Source organism: Hydra viridissima, unplaced genomic scaffold (assembly GCF_058129835.1).
Source record: "Hydra viridissima isolate aposymbiotic clone 2 unplaced genomic scaffold, HvirCarnegie_v1 scaffold_5, whole genome shotgun sequence".
NCBI lineage: Eukaryota > Metazoa > Cnidaria > Hydrozoa > Anthoathecata > Hydridae > Hydra > Hydra viridissima.
In genome coordinates this window covers 14,043,481-14,059,841 of record NW_028324304.1, presented here as the reverse complement: position 1 = coordinate 14,059,841, position 16,361 = coordinate 14,043,481, and the positions used below count along the sequence as shown (strand labels likewise).

Genomic DNA, 16,361 nt, shown 5'->3' with positions numbered 1-16,361 from the left:
AGCTGGAATAAAATTTTTTCTGAATTTCATATTCAAAGCACTTATTATTAAACGAAAAGAGTTATTTTCAGCAGCTTTTTTTTAGTTTTTGATTGAAGAGATTTAAAGGGATATTAGGATTTTTTATAATTTAGCTTACGGAAGGGGTGGAGCGAGAAAAGGGGTAGGGAATGAAATAAAGACATAGGAAAATGAGATGGTTTTAGTGGTAGGGGTTGTAGGAGACCTTTTTTTTACGAGCTTTTTATAAAACAAATTGCTTTTTAAAAACATGTGACACAGATGCAGTGAAAAAAAGTTAAAAAAATTTGACGTAAATATAAAAGATGTAAGAGATGACCAATCTTATGACAACGCTTATAATAAATTAGTATAAATTAATATGGTTAGAGTTAATGCAGTTAAGAGTCAATATTAGATTTTTTTAACATTTCTTTTTTGTTACTATAATTTTTGTTCTGCTTCAACCAATAGATGACAGAAAATTTGTTCAGGTCTAGTTAGTGGCGCAGGAAAAAACAAAGCAGTTACTTTAAGGTTAGTAGCGGTGGTCAGAGAAGCTTCTATAAAAGTATTGAAAAAAATTTTAGGCTATTTCTAAGATTGCAGAATATAGATCAAAACAATATTGCTAAAAAAAAAACTGAAAAAGGGGAGCAAAAGTTATATACAAAAAAATATATAAACTAAGTATTAAATAATATGTAACTAATTTTAGTTATCTAGCAATTTAATGATGTAGTAATTCTATATCTTCAATTTTTATACGACAACATTAATCATACGATCTTACATTTTTATGTTAAACATTAAACTAAAACAAATTATAAGAAAGGATTTACATAAATATCTATCATTAATAATTTGTAATATTGTAATAATATTTAACATTAATTTTACTTACATACATTTATGTATCATTGACATTTTATTGGGCTAGCCTTAGCAGCACTTACTGCCAGCATTCGATTATTCATCGAATTTACAAATTTTTAGGTGACTTCAGTACTTATGCTACCCCAGGCTTCTAAAAATCCCTTTTTCATGCTATCTTTATTTTCAAAGGTTTTTTTGGATGACTTGGTTAATAGTATATTCAATAGGATTCAAATAAGGAGATAGAGGTGGCCAATCAACTCTGTTTATCTTACCTTTCTTATAATAATTGCCATGTGGTTTGATCCTTTTAGAAGGTATATAGTTGTCCTTATTCCAATTTTCTTACTGAATCTCGAATATTTCTTTGCAAGATCCCAACATATCCCGACTTCGCATATTTTGGGATCTTACAAAGAAATCTTAGACCATAACTCTGCATACCTTAGACCATAAATCCACTTCCATGTTTTACTATAAGATTTAAAATTTTTAGTTTCAGAGCTTCTTCATTTTTTTCCATAATTGTTGATGGTCATCATTTCGGAAAATCTTGAGTTTTGACTTATCTGACTGTAAGTCATTCTCCAAATGAATTCTTGCTTGTCTACATGGTCCCCGGAACACTTCAACCATTTTTTCTGATTAGTCTTGTTGATGCATGACTTCTTGAAAACATAAAAGTTCTTTTAGTCGTGCTTTTTTAATACTTTTTTAATTGTAGATGTTTTGCTTAATATAAAAGCAACAAAAATTATTCGAAACTGGTAAATATTATTAGTCAGTACATGGCTGAAGTGTCATTTATTTGTTGCTTACATTGGTTAGTGGAGAAATAATAGATTCAACAGTTTCTTTAAGCTCTCACATAAAACTATGGAGTTGGATCTATGGAGTGTGATATACACAGATTAGTTTTATCTGTTTCAAATCAGGCCATAGCACATTCATTTTTTGAGGCTTGAATTTGTTTGACTGTTGAATCAAAAAACAAAAGTATTTTTATAATCACAGATTCTATTTATCGAGACTTTGGTTGCTTTACACAAACACAAATTCAGTGTGGAACCCAGTGAGTACCTAGAGCTTTAAGGATCTAATTTTGTTAAACTTTGTTTCATTATTTTAACAAAATATTTAAAGCATATTTTTAATTTAACTTTAAATCTCTTTCCACAAAATTCTGAAATCTCTTTATGTGAAAAGAAACTATTTTGTGGAATCTTTACTGCAGCTTAGGCGATCCTTTTTTTTATATTCGTACTTCTGAAACACCCTGTAGTCTATACTTAGCAACATTATCAAAATAGAGTGCTCATTTTTTTGACTCATAATGTTTCGAAAATAATTTATCAATATCATGATGGACTTAAATAATAGCATATAAAATTAAATAGTAAGTTGTATATAATATTTATCGTTAAATGATATGTAAATAACATATTGCTTATTCATTCTCTTTTTTTATTCTATTAAAAGAATTAAAGGTCTTTAATACCTGCCATCAACTACCCCTTGCTAACTGTTTCTTCATTCTAAATCCACTTTAGCGTCACAATAGTGATGTTCTTAGACACCCCACCTTTAACCTTCACGATTACCTAAAAGCTTTCAATTTAGAAAATTTTTAAGCACAAGTTGCGAGGAGTGCACAAGCAAGTTGCTAACAGTTTTGTTCTTTGAGAAAATCAATACTATTCTTCTCTAACTATGCTTAATCAGTTATGTCTCATTTAATGACGAAGTTACAAACTTTATCGCTTATATAATTTTCCCCCTCCAATAAATTTATCCACCACTCTCATTACACCAGATTAAGACCTAATATATTCAATAAAAGGATAAAAAAAGTTTGATTATGAACTAATGTTTTGTCCGTAAAAGCTATCCAATTATTTAAAATTACTTTTTTAAGAGCATTTGAAAGTTTAAAATTTGCTTTATGTTTTTCAAATATTTGTTTCAAATAAATGTTTATTAGCATCAATTAGGTATTTTTGTGTTACTCAATTTTTGCTACAAAAAATTAAGCTTGCTGTACAACTGAAAGTAAACTTATGTGCATACTACCTAGTGAAACGATTGAGTGATTACAATTCACAAACGGATATACTTCTACTATTTTTAGTAGATACTTTTCTTTTGAGTTTAAAAATATTAGTATAAAATGTTTAGCCTTCGAAATGCAAGATTTAAGTTAAATTTAATTTAATTTAAATTTGCACTTTAAATACGAAAGTATATTCCAAATAAATGTATTGCTTATAAAGTATATTCAACAGTGAAGAAAAATCTTCGCTCAAACATCACGTTCCTGAGTCGAAAGTAATGTTCTTTTGATCAGACAAAGACAATACTTGGCTAACAGAGGTATTAGAGTTGTTGGTAAAAGCAATTATTTTTTTACTTGTTAATTATTTTTCTAGTAGATTTACTAAAGTAGATGTCACTCGAAGTAAAATAATGGAACAAAAGCCAGTAAGGGGGTCAGTAGAAACTTAATCATTAATAATAAATTTCTATTTTTCTTAATGTAAATGCATTCTATTTTAAAAATCCATAAAATTTTCGTTAAGGTTTATTTTATTCCATCGCCAATCTCTTTCTAAAAGCAAAAAATAAGCTTGTTAAGTTGACTTGCTTGAAGTGTGTTTTGAAAAGCAAATGAGAAAAAATGTGGTTTTTTATTATATTTACTAAAGTTATATTCATTTATAAACTTGATATAGGTATGAAACTGAGTGCTGCAATTTTTTCACAAGCGATGCATTTATTTTAATATCATAATCAATTTAAGTTACAATAAAATTAATATTAATAAAAATAATATTAATATTTAGAAGTTACAATAAAATTTAATTTCTAAACAAAAAATGTAAACAAAGAATGTTGAATTTTGACGAAAAAAATTGTTTTATTGAATGAAATTAAGAAAGCTGCACTTTAAACCTTCTACTTCAAAATGACTACTTATGTTGCTTCATCTTTTTCATATTTTAGGTTTTGCTCTCCAATGTTATCATTGTTCAGCTAGCAGTCATCAGAACTGCAAAGAGTCAGGATCAATACAGGTGTGCCCCAAACCAGAATCCTACTGCATTACTTTATCATATGAAGTGTACAGAGGATCATTAAACACAACATCAGTTTCTCAAATTTACAGAAAGATGTGTGCCATTTCAAAAGATAACAGCTGTGAACGACACTGCAGACTTCACAGGAATATAGGAAATCCTTGCAAGGTAACTAGTGGGTTTTTTTAAAATTAAGTTCTTCTTTTGAAAACTCTGTAAGTTTCAAAAAAGGTATGCAGAAGGAAGGTCTAAGTATGAGGACGCTAATGATGTAATTTCAATGCTAAGAAGTTGGTTGTGGTGTTAATATGATAATACATAAATAGAAGATATCAGATTTTTAGGTATAAACTTAGATAAATAAATAAAGGGTTATAGTAAATATTTTTTCGACGTATTGGGAACAACAGGTAAGGGTTAGTGGTTAAGGCTCACGATTTTTCTTCAGAAAGTTAAAGTACTGTTCTAATGTAACTACGGTTCTTATCGACGTGTAATAGCCATGTTTTAATGCTTTAGTGATCAGCTGTTATTATAAGTCATCACGTGATACTTTAAAACAATAAAATACCATTAATGTTTATAATAAACGTTATTCTCTTGACAAACAATTTTAAAAAATTCAAGTTCAAAAATTTTATTAATGAATTTTGCATCTTCGTAATCTTCTCGAAAGTTTAAATCAGCCCGCTGTGCACTTTTTTAAATTTTCCGTGTGTGTGCTTAAGTAAAGTATACTTTAGTCCGTAAACTAACTTTTACAGTAACTTCCTTACGTACTAATAATTTTGCATAGAACAATTTCGATAGCAATTTCCATGGGGTGATTTTTGTGCTTTTAGTTTTTGATAATTTATAAGTTTTATTATTTTTTTAGTTTTTTCGCTTTTTGGATAACACAGTGCTCTCATTTATTTATTAGCCATCTTTATTTATTAATAATATTTATTAACTATTTTTATTTACCATTGTTTAACATGTAAACTAGGTAAAATAGGTACTTGGTAACATTTTTAAGAAAGAGTTAAGAAAAGAATTTTTGTTTCATAACAAATTTTCCGTAAATTTTATTTTTTGATTCTTTGCTAAACATTTTTATCTGCTTTTAGTTCAACATGTTTTAAATAAAAACAAGTTTTAAAACCAACATTTTTTCACTCAAATTTTAAGTAGATGTTGTATCTTTTTTACTCAAGTTTATTTCTTTTAAAAAGATAAAATTTTATATAAAAATAGATGCCATAAAAATCTTTTAAAAAAATAAAATTTTCAGATTCTTTTAAAAAAAGAATTTTTTTAGACCAACTTGTTCGTTATGCAATATTCATTTGTCAAAGGTTTTTTTTTTTTTTTTTTCATTCAAATGAATATAAAGTTTCTTATAGCAAACATTTATATAACAAAAATTGTTTAGACTGCTTCACAATATAAAAAGTGATGTTTTTTTGTAGGTTGATTGCTGCTCTACCAATCTCTGCAACATGAACAAAATAACTTCCGTTTATCGGAGAAGCCCTTCGTCGGCTGTTCACTCCAACATTTGTTCATTCAGTTGTGTGTTTATTTCTTTAATTGTGTTATTTCTATTTAAAATAAATGTGTAACCAACGTTGATATTTATAAGCACATCAAAGTGAATAAAACCCTACAAAAAAAATTACGGTTGTGTCAATCACCTAGCAAACAAGTAGTCCTAGTGGAAAAGACAGACATCACAGATGAGCCATGACCATTATAAAATGAATTCATCAAAGCCAACTATATTTTAACACACCATGAAAAAAATTCATCATGAAAAAAGTTGATGAACTCCTAAATATGAACTTTCTGAGATAAATATTAACTTTCTGAGATTAACATTGCTAAATATTAACTTGTGAATCGGTGGGAACTTGAATTAGGAAGAGCGAATTCTAAATAAAAATTCCTTTTTAATTACAATTTTTAGATTAAAACAGGTTTTTAAAAAGTGGATATTCTCTTTATCTCGCTCACGATTACAATAGATTCCGTTTTTTTTTTTTTAAATCTGAATCCAAGTGTCAGCTTTCAGGGGGTTTTAAATATCTAATTTGATAGTTAAGTTTCTTTTGTGTGGGAAAGTAAAGTTCACCAGATTGCCAAGCTTCTTATTCTTCCTATTTTTCATAATTATTGTCCTTGTCCCTTATTTTTATGTTTCCCTGATCTATAGTAAGTGAAACTGGAGAGGTGAATGTTCATGATGTCATGTAAGTGGAATTGAAGATAGAATTCTTCTTGTTGTTTGCTTTTTTACAACCCCAAACAAAAACAATGCAAAGTAACATTAAAGTAGTTTGTCATCTCTCTCCAAATCCTAGGACTGCAAATGCATCCTTTATCTAGTACCTTTTTATCAACCTTCCGATGTTAATTTGCAACATTCATAAATAACATGCCCAGAATTTACTTTAAAATATATTATATTTCTCGCAAAAAAAACTTCTAAATATTTTTTTAATAAATTATTTAAAGAATGGAAAACATACTCACGCAAAATATTGTTATTGATAAGTAATAAGATCAGGAGACAGGTTTAAACTCGAACTTCACAACTCTTCAGCAAATTAAAACTTAACTATCAGAACTTACAAATATATGACAATTCTGTAACAAACTACGTAACTTTTAGTAAATCCATCACATAAAAAAATTCAATTTCTTACCAAAATCTTTGGTTACAATTTTTTTTTTATATTAAGCTAAAAGAAATTTGGTATATTATATTACAAATTTCAAAATATTGTTAAAAATTTTCAAAATTTAATTCTAAAATTGGTTCTCAAAAATTTCAAGAACTATTCTTTAAATACTCTTTAAACTTCTACTAAAATTATAAGAATTACGAATGTTTTTAGTCCTGCTCCACTTTTCATTTTGCAGTCTTTATCTGACTTGCTCCAACGACAGATTTTTCCGTGTCTTGTTTACATCACAAGTAAAGCTCATAAAAATATCATGGCAAGTTCGAAAGCAGCAGAAATTCAAATGCAAGTTCGCGAAAATAGCAATGACTTAACAGATTTTCTCAAGGATCTTAAACGATGGGAGGGAGATATTAAAAACGAAGATAAAAATTTGAAAAATATCAATTGTTTAGAAAAACAGGTGTGCTAATAATTAAATCTAATTAAACTTTTTTTATGGGAAAAAGCAATTTTTATTTGTTTGATAAAAATTAGGATTAATAAAAGATTTGTAGTTATTTTAATTTAATTGTCTATTAAAAGTATTTATACTTATGTAGCATTATCTATGGAATAAAGAATTATGCAGCAAATTAGTACACCTTTGCACCCCTTATCACAGGTTATGAAATATCATTTTCAAACTAAGAAAATATTGATTTTTTTTAATGACCGAGGTCAAAAGCTCTAATTTAAAATTATCATCAATTTTGTTACCTAGTTATAGCAATTGTAGTTGTAACTGTAGTTAGAGCAATTGTAGTTGTAGTTGTAATTGCAGTTGTAGCAATTGTAGTTCTAGTTGAAATTGCACTTGTAGCAATTGTAGTTCTAGTTGAAATTGCACTTGTAGCAATTAATTTTATTACTTAATTAATTTAATTACTTAAAAATTAAATGAAATCCCAAGAATTATTTAAATGATTTTATCTACTTGATCCTAGTTTTTAATTGGTACCTCCATATTGGTTATTTTATATAATTAAATCTAGTGTTTTGGGAAATACTCATAAACGATTAGTGATTACTGTTACATTTGACATAAACTCAAAAGTAAGAAATTTATAATGAAGTTACTAGAGACTCAATCTTTGATCAGGAGATTTTGATTGCAAATTGATTTTGATATTCTTTAAGGAGATTTTAAATAGTTTATAAGATGGACAACCCCTGCATTCCTGGTGAATTCTAGTTTCAATCTTTTTCAGATTTTAATGCTTAATGGTGTTTCCTGATAGTAGGTGTTTCCTGATTCTACTCTAAGGAATTAAAACTAAAAGTTCATTTTTATAGGAAAAGTATCACTATACTTTTTAATCTTGCAAAATTCATCATCTCAAAGTCCATACTCTCATTTAAACTGAAGCAAGCCATATAGTTTTGCAGTCTAAGAAGAATGAATTTTCCTTTTAAATGAGTGCATGATTGATGGCTGCAAATTATCATTATTTTTCATAGTAAACATACAAATCTATTTTAAAATATTTGCTGATTATGTGATAAAAATAAAGAATCAGTTGAGCCTCAAAATTGCTGTTTATCCCATGTTGTAAATGAAGTCTGAATTGCCATAATTGTGCTCATCTGGAGTCACTTTTTTAGTTCCATATTCCTCAATTACATAATTTTTTTGACTTCAATTGAATCAGAAATACTAAAATGAATGAGCAAAGGAAGCATTGTGAAAAGGGCACCTAACTCCTCCAAATATTATAAAATTTATTTACTCCATCAATAATTGCTTCCACACTATTTTTATCTGAATCAAACTTAAACATAGCTAATCTTTCTTTAACAAGGTCAATTGCTTTTTCAGTGTTCATGGTTTCTTTAGTCAGTACCATGCAAGTAATTGGAAAAATTATATAGTCCTAACATATTCACACAAGTTTGTGTTCATAAGTTGTTGATTTCTGATTGAAATAGATTAGACAAAACTATTTGAAAAAAAACACCAAACTCTTCATTCATCTCTAAAGCAGCCCTTGCAAAAGATGTTTTAAACATTTTCATGAGCTTTTTAATAACTTTTTGATAACTTCAGATTGAAAGCCACACTTGCACATCATTTTATTACTAATACTTTGACTGAAAACAACACCATATACTGGTACTAACTTGCAAAATATTTGCTCAATTTACATTTCCTTGTTTTATGATCTTAAAAAGTGATTTCAACCTGGTTTTCATTGTTTTGTAATTTCTTCAGTTTGTCATTATCATAGAAAGTTCAATTTGTTGTGGGTTTTATTAGAAAGTTTAAAGAGATCATTTTAATGCAGCTGCATTAATTTTAAGTAAGTAGAAGTGCCAGCTCAGACTCTGAATTACTGTATAAAGACACCAACCATGAGGCAAATGTGTATCATCTTCCTTAATCATTCCAAATGTGTATCATCTTCCTTAATCATTTTTAGAGAAATATTTTTAAGTGGAGACATAAAATTCATCTGTAAAGAGCAAATTTCATAATTTAATTTTTTTAAATGCATTAAAAAAAAAAAATAAAATTGAGTATTTTTGTGATTGTTACGTGATTAAAAAACTACTCAAAATCAATTTTTGTTTATTAAATTAATTTTAGTTTTTAGTTTAGCAATAAAAAGAAGATCTGGTTACTATTCTCGTTCTTTGATTTATAGTATTTATATTGACCATGTTGAGAGATCAGTGAATATCAGCATTTTGGCAAACTTTCCAATTTTTTTTCAACTTTAAATTCCAGAACTTTGCATTGGTCAAAAAAAAAAAAAATAATTTTCTTTTATTTTAACAACAAAAATATTTCATAATCTCTTATAGAAAATAGTCTCCCTTGTATTTATCTCCCTAATATTTTAAAGAAGTTAGTAGAGAAATTCGATATTTTATTCTCAAAAGAAAAAATTCAGCAATGATTTTGTCTTTGACAGCTTTTATCAATTTTTATCAGCATTTATTGAAAAAGAAAACTGTTTTAAAAAGTTAAAGTGCAAAACATTATGCTTTTAAATATTGTTTTTCAAGGGGTGTAGCACATGATTTTAAAACATTTTAAAGTTTTTACTACATTTCTTGTAATATTAAGGGTTGTTTTGATTGGTGGAAAAAGGAAAAACACATACATGAAAAATTACAAAAGACAGCAGCACATTAGAAACTTAAACATTTAAATGCTGAGAATGAAAAACCAATGGAGTTATTAGCACCATTAGCTAGTTTTTTCTTACATAACCTTCATAAGATCATTTTGTAGAAATGAGTTTTAGTTTGTGTTCTCTGCACCATTTTATAACTATTCCAAAAATTAGAATACAAAGTATTCAAATTAGTTATAATTTCAGCAAATAAGCAAACCATGCAGAATACTGAGCTAAACTGATCAAAATTTCCCAAATGTCTCAATTAAAAAGATGTAAAGCAACTTAAAAGATTTTCTTACTCATTCTAACTTTTTGGATTTATAGTTTAACAAAAGGAGTTATAAACCCTTTAAGAATCAATCACTCTGGATCAAAGTAACTGCATGTTCAAGGTCATGGTACTCAAATGAAACCTATCAAAGTATTTGTCCTTTTATTTAAAAAAAAAAAGTTTTTGGAATGTTAACTGCTATCTAATTGGTTATGGAAATATTGGGTTTAATACATCTATATATTATATTAGTTTACCAAAATATATTATATGGTTGACTGATTAGACATGTCAGAGTTTCAGGCATGAATAAAGCAGCAAATTAAATTTTTCAAATTGTGATCAAAGCTGTCAGATTTTTCAATCATTTAAATTTTTCAATCGATTTAAAAAATTTTTTAAATTAGTGTTTAACCATTTTTATTTATCTCTGGATAAAAAAAGTGAAAAATGGGAACTATCATGAAATCTTGAAATTAAGACATTATTTTCCATAAACAGCAAAAGCAAAGTTGTTAAACAACAAATAAATTTGTTTCTATTTTTTATAATTCATTTAAATCATTTAAAAAGTTTTAACATGTTGCACCTGCTTTTTAAAATAAACTTTTTCTAAAGTAGTATTCTTGCTATTCATGAAGATAGTTGTACCTTAATCCTGAAATCAACTTTATTTCATTAAGATTTACAGCTCTCTTACTCAGCCATCTTCAGTGCCCCACCAATTTCATTGTTATTGAATTTACTCTGGTTTTTCTTCAAAAGGAGGAGATAAAATGTTTGTTTAAAATATTTCTCATTACTTTAAGACTTTTCTGTATTTATTTGTATGCAAAAAGAAATTATATATTTTTTTGAAATATATTTTGAAATTTTTTCCCCCAGAATTTCAATCAGCACAAAAACTTATTTGATTGAAATTTTTTTAAAATGAAAAAAATCCAACTTAAAAGGTCTATATTCTATAAGGTTATGTTTGTGTGCCAAAATTTTGAATTTCAATTTTTTAGCTTTGTAACAATTAAAAATTGTCTAATTAGTGGCAATCACAAGATCATTTTAATTTTTCATGTTGAAAAACTTTGATTTAATTTTTTTTGTAATTTTTATAGCTACCACCAATACGTACTAAATTAAATGCAACAGAAAAGAAGCAGGTTAATAAAACTGAAACAAAGAAAAAAGATTCACGAATAAAGTCATATGACTACAATTCCTGGGAAAAATATAATGTGGTAAGATTATTTCTAGTTTTTGAATGTTTCCCATTTTTATGTGCGGGTTCTAATGAGCAGTAAGCATCTCAGAAGAAGAAGTAAGTTTGAAATTCTTCCACTATTTCAGGATGAGGCTTGCAAAAGTTCAAGTGAAGATGATGAAAGTGAAGAATTGGATGATGATGAGCAGGAAGAAATTGAAAAAGAAAGAAGAATCCATCAAGCTATTATTGAAAAAGAAAAGGTTTACTAAAGGATTGATTTGCTTAATGAACCAGAAATGCCAGAAAAAAAATTTTTTGCTGCAGAAATCAGAATTAGTAACTAACTTTTCATAGCAGACACACTTAATTTTTTCATTTCAACCAGAACACTTAATTTTAAATTTTACATCCCAATTTCAGAAAAGGAACTAAAAATTTTATTAACCAAATTTTAGAATAAAACTTCTTTTGGAATTGGTATTTGTTGTTAAAAACTTTAAAATTATATCTGTAAAATCTATATCAACAATAAATGTGTTTTTAAAGTTTTTTCTTAAAATCATTTTCACCTTGAATATTTTGAATATTTAGGGTAACCAGCTTTTCAAGGAAGGCAAATTTGAAGCATCCATTAATAGATATACAAGTGCAATAGCAATGCATCCAACAAACCCTATTCTTTATGCAAATCGGGGAATGGCTTTGCTTAAAGTTGAAAGGTTTGCATTTTATTCAACTTTTCCTGCTGTTACGCTTTTAATATGTGAACTAAAAACTTTTCTTTAAAATTTTGTTTTATTGAAATAAAAAACAATTAATATTAATGCATTTTGTTAAAGATATGCATCTGCTGAATCAGATTGCTCATTAGCTCTTGATCTTGATCCAAAATACACCAAAGCCCTTGCAAGGCGTGCAACTGCACGGGAAAAGTTACACAAATACAAAGAAGCTCTTAAGGATTATGAAGACTTGTTAAGTATTGAACCTCGAAATCAACAAGCCATTTCTGAATCAGAAAAATTAAAAAAGGTGAGTTTATTTAATCATAGAGGTGATTTACAAGTAGGGTTATACATTTTAATTTAAAAATGTATTTCTTAAGTTGGCTGTATTTTTCTTTTGAAGATTTTTGCTTCTCTGATAAACTAATAAAATAGTTTATTTACATGATGTACTTGTTCTTATATTCCTCTTTACTTTTCTTTGAATTCATAGTTAATTTCAAAGATGGAAGTAGATAAGAAAAATGTTGATAAGACAGTTCCCCAACAGCAGCAAAGAAGTAAGGTCAGGCTTTCTTTTCTATCTAATTGTTTAATTAATAATAAGATTACCGTAATGATAATGTCATTACAGTAATCTTTATGTATTATTAAGATACCTTGTAATTTTTTAGTAGTTTTTTGATTTTCTAGAAACCTCTTAAACGCATTATGATTACTGAAGTTGGTAAAGAACTTAAAACTGAATCTATATTATCAATAAATAACAGGTCAGAGAATTACTATTCGATTGAAATTGAAATCCACGTTAGGAAAAAAAGAACTGGCAAATTGATTTGTGTATCCATTATTGTTCTGACAGAAAGCCATGAATGAATTTCATTTTCTAAACTGAAAATATTTACAGGGTGCCTCCATTAACTGCTTTCGGTAATCAAGAAAAAGTAAAAGTAGGTGAAACCACGACAATTTCTCCCTTAAACGTTGAAAAATGCACGAAAGAACTATCTATTCCTTCTTCTTCATTCGTATTTGAAACTGAGTTCAAACAACTGAAAAAAGACGAGGAACGTTTATACGAATATATTAAGGTAAAAGTTTGTTTCCTTGACAAATATTTTAAAACATTTTTCACTTCATAAAATTTTTTTGTTTTACACTTGCAGATAATACCTACAGGATTATACAAAAAGCTTTTCTCACAATGTGTCGATAGCCTTATCTCACCATTTATTCAGGTGCTGCACAACTGCTATTTAAGGCAAGAGTTTTATTACTTTTTTATTTGTGGAAGTAATTAGTTTGACGAATTAGGTAGACGAAATAATTAAATAATTAGGTAGACGATTTATCACATTCCAGAGATAATCTCCCTTTCCACGAAGAGTTAAAGTCATTCTCAAAGGTCGATCGATTTCAAATGGCTGCAATGTTTCTCTCTCCAAAGGATAAATCACGTAAGTTAGAAAAAATAAAAGGTAAAAATACTCGTTTTTCTTTTCCAACTGGGTGATAGTTATTTAAAAATTACAGTGTTGCCATTTCAAAAAAAAAAAAGGTGTCTGAAATTACGAATAACAATGAAATATATTGTCCAAAAAGTTATGAATAACAATCAAATATGTCGTCATAAAAATATGAACGCCGTAATTGAAAAATAAAAATGTCGTAACACTAAAAAAATATGACCATAAGTGAAAACAATTATACCGTATTTCAAATTTATGTGAATAATGCCGTAACGAAAATATATATGAATAGGTGTTTTAAACAAAAAAATAAAAAGCGTCTGTGAGAAAAAACAATTACACTAGTGTGAAGGGAAAAAAAACTACTCTTGAAGAGTGGAAGTAAATTTCCTGGACTGTTTAGCATAACTTAGAAGCGATAAATACGAAAACATATTTAAGATGTCAAGCTACTTCTTAAGATGGTAAAATTGTATCTGCTTATGCAAAACAATGAGCTGAGGGCAAAAGGTGGGCACTTCAAGACTTTTTAAAACTTTCGTCATATGAAGACGGACCTATAACTAAGAAAACATGAGTTTCAGTTTCAGCGCAGTTTGACAAGTTCTCCTATTTTTTTCAATCAAACAAAAACATTAATTCTCCTGTTCAATAGAAGCGAGAAAACGTAACACGTAACGTTAGTGGGAGAACGTTTGCAAATGAAACTTTTTCTTTGATTTAAATTTAAAGAAAAGATATAGAAGGGTGTCGCATCCTATTCTACCGACTATTGATGTTTCTAAATCCGCTCTCCAATCTCACTATAGATTTTAGGATATAACTTCATTTGTGTAATTACCAGCTTTAGGAGAAATAATTTTTCTTTTTTTATTTTCTTCATCCCTCTATTTCTCGAGATATTTTTACACTTTCTGAAATTTAAAAGAGCTAATTTGTTCTTTTAATAAAACGCGTCAAGTAATTTCGTAATTTAAGGCAAATTTAATCTTTATGACGGACAATCTTTACGGCGCTGTTAAGTCAAAACATTTTAATGTAAAGTGAATAAAGTTGCTAAATTAAAATCCTTAAAAGCAAGTTTTTTTTTTATAGTATTAAAAAAGTTGCTCCAAAGTATGACTTCTGGTAGTTATTGTACGAATGTGTCAGCCGGAGATATTGATGCGCTATTTAACAACTATGGTGTTAAAGTTCACTGAATATGGTAACAGTCATCAAAACCAGACTCTAAATACGGTTCCATTGTTTTCTGAATACCAATAAAAGTATTGTTCGTGTAGATTTTTATATTTTAAGAGTTTTTTTAAAGTTCGGTCTGATCATTGATTTTAGTCTTTAATTTTTAAATTTTATTAAAGATTAATTCTTTAAGTTTAAAAGCAAGTATTTAGTAGGTTTACTCGTAGTATAACGAGTAAAACTCTTAACTCGTCCATACTTTCCCTGGTAACAAATTGTTCTTAAAGTTAAGTTTTGATAAATTTTTACAAAATATATTCTAAGATAGTTAAAGGGCTTGAAAAGGAAGTGTTACTTTGTAGGTCAGGTAATCTAAAAAAAAGCAACCCGAAACCTCAAATTGAGATAAAATAAATTGAGCTGTGATAAACGGCTGGCGCAAAAATTACTGTTGCATTAACACCATCGAGAAACTTTTTAAGACGTTCAATTTTGTCTTTTTGCCTCGAAAACTTGATCTAAAATTCCAGCCAGTTTTTTATGTAAAGCGTGATGTTTTCAATCACGCTGTTACTGTCAAAATATTTCTTAAACATTTTTCTTGTTCCATTGTTCTTGTTAGTTGTAGCTCGTATGTCATGTACCCGTCAAAAATCAACTAATTTGGTAACATATTTCTAGTAAATCAAGTTACTACAGAAGATAAACACAATACCCTCATGTTCAAATTTAACAAATATACTGATAAAGTGCACTGTCGTGTCAATAGCCCTACTCTCCTTCCATCCCGATCAGAAACTCAATGAAATGACCCCTTACTGCATATTAGAATAAATAGACGATGACGAAATCTACTTCAAAACAAATTAGTTAGCCAGTTAACAAATAAGAGTTATAGGCTGACAAATGAAACAAAAAAATGTTGCCTGCCTCTCCCCTTCGTAAAATTATCGAACCACATCTCTTTCTAGACCCTTACCTACTCGTGTAATAGAATAACGTAGTCCCTCTCTTACCCCACCTAAATGTAGTGCAAATAATGGTCAGACTTCTGATCATTGTTAGGACTACATCTCTACTTCTCCAATACACTCCAAAACAAAGAGGATATCATATGCAGAGTACAGAATATCAACTAAAAATAACAACTTCAAGAAATTTTAATGAGTGCAATAAAAAGTGGAAATGAGATGCAATAAAAATAAAATAAAATGAAAGCTAACTAATAAGCAACTACCTTACGAAATAAAAATATAATGAAAAACTCAACCATAAAGGTTTTAAAACTTAAATCATAGCAAATAAGAATTTAATTGCAAATCAAACTATATACTTTTGAATTCATCGTTAAATAAAATTGAAAAATTGTATATCATGTAACCGTTAAATACCGGCTTATTTGGTAACGCATTATCAATTGATCAAGAAACGCTAGAAGGCGAAATTCAAACCTCATTCAAATTTAGAATATACTATATGATCTATATAAATTTTTGTTTTGGGAAATCAAAAAAAAACTGTCCCATTTCAATAAAAAAAAAGCACATTTTTATTTAATGAATTTTTACTTAGACAAGAAGCGTGAGATTAACCAGATTCTAAAAAAAATATTTAAGAATATTTAAGATAACATTAAAAATGTTTTAAAAAATATTTAAGAAAATATAAAAAATAAAAAATGACAGAAATGATCAGTCCAAATTTAGTTAACAAGAAATAATCTAAGTGCAACA

General features: G+C 27.9%; 2 protein-coding genes across 5 annotated transcripts; both read left to right on the top strand.

The window, feature by feature from the left end:
- Nucleotides 1–3,496: 3,496 nt before the first annotated feature.
- On the top strand, nt 3,497–5,588 carry LOC145189002 (uncharacterized). The gene is made up of 3 exons (XM_090089295.1): nt 3,497–3,605; nt 3,877–4,118; nt 5,402–5,588. The coding sequence occupies exons 1-3, from the start codon at nt 3,551–3,553 to the stop codon at nt 5,552–5,554; spliced, it is 450 nt and encodes a 149-aa protein (XP_089945421.1). The 5' UTR covers nt 3,497–3,550; the 3' UTR covers nt 5,555–5,588.
- A 1,300-nt stretch (nt 5,589–6,888) lies between these two features.
- Nucleotides 6,889–14,771, top strand: LOC145188981 (RNA polymerase II-associated protein 3-like). 4 transcript variants are annotated; one of them, XM_090088265.1, is made up of 12 exons: nt 6,919–7,079; nt 7,219–7,280; nt 11,164–11,286; nt 11,396–11,512; nt 11,844–11,971; nt 12,092–12,284; nt 12,471–12,542; nt 12,671–12,747; nt 12,885–13,068; nt 13,144–13,238; nt 13,340–13,434; nt 14,542–14,771. In XM_090088265.1, the coding sequence occupies exons 2-12, from the start codon at nt 7,242–7,244 to the stop codon at nt 14,646–14,648; spliced, it is 1,230 nt and encodes a 409-aa protein (XP_089944391.1). In that variant the 5' UTR covers nt 6,919–7,079; nt 7,219–7,241; the 3' UTR covers nt 14,649–14,771. The 4 variants fall into 4 exon arrangements, 2 of the variants coding, with proteins under 2 accessions (XP_089944390.1, XP_089944391.1); XR_016452765.1 differs by lacking the exon at nt 7,219–7,280 and having other exon boundaries at nt 6,889–7,079; nt 13,317–13,434; XM_090088264.1 differs by lacking the exon at nt 7,219–7,280 and having other exon boundaries at nt 6,889–7,079.
- Nucleotides 14,772–16,361: the final 1,590 nt, after the last annotated feature.

Coding starts and splice junctions, on each gene's coding strand:
- LOC145188981 (XM_090088264.1), top strand. CDS start 6,930: ATGGCAAGTTCGAAAGCAGCAGAAATTCAAATGCAAGTTCGCGAAAAT. Junction 7,080..11,163: donor TCAATTGTTTAGAAAAACAG/GTGTGCTAATAA, acceptor TAATTTTTATAG/CTACCACCAATACGTACTAA. Junction 13,239..13,339: donor CTGCACAACTGCTATTTAAG/GCAAGAGTTTTA, acceptor ATCACATTCCAG/AGATAATCTCCCTTTCCACG.
- LOC145189002 (XM_090089295.1), top strand. CDS start 3,551: ATGTGGTTTTTTATTATATTTACTAAAGTTATATTCATTTATAAACTT. Junction 3,606..3,876: donor CATTTATAAACTTGATATAG/GTATGAAACTGA, acceptor TTCATATTTTAG/GTTTTGCTCTCCAATGTTAT. Junction 4,119..5,401: donor ATATAGGAAATCCTTGCAAG/GTAACTAGTGGG, acceptor GTTTTTTTGTAG/GTTGATTGCTGCTCTACCAA.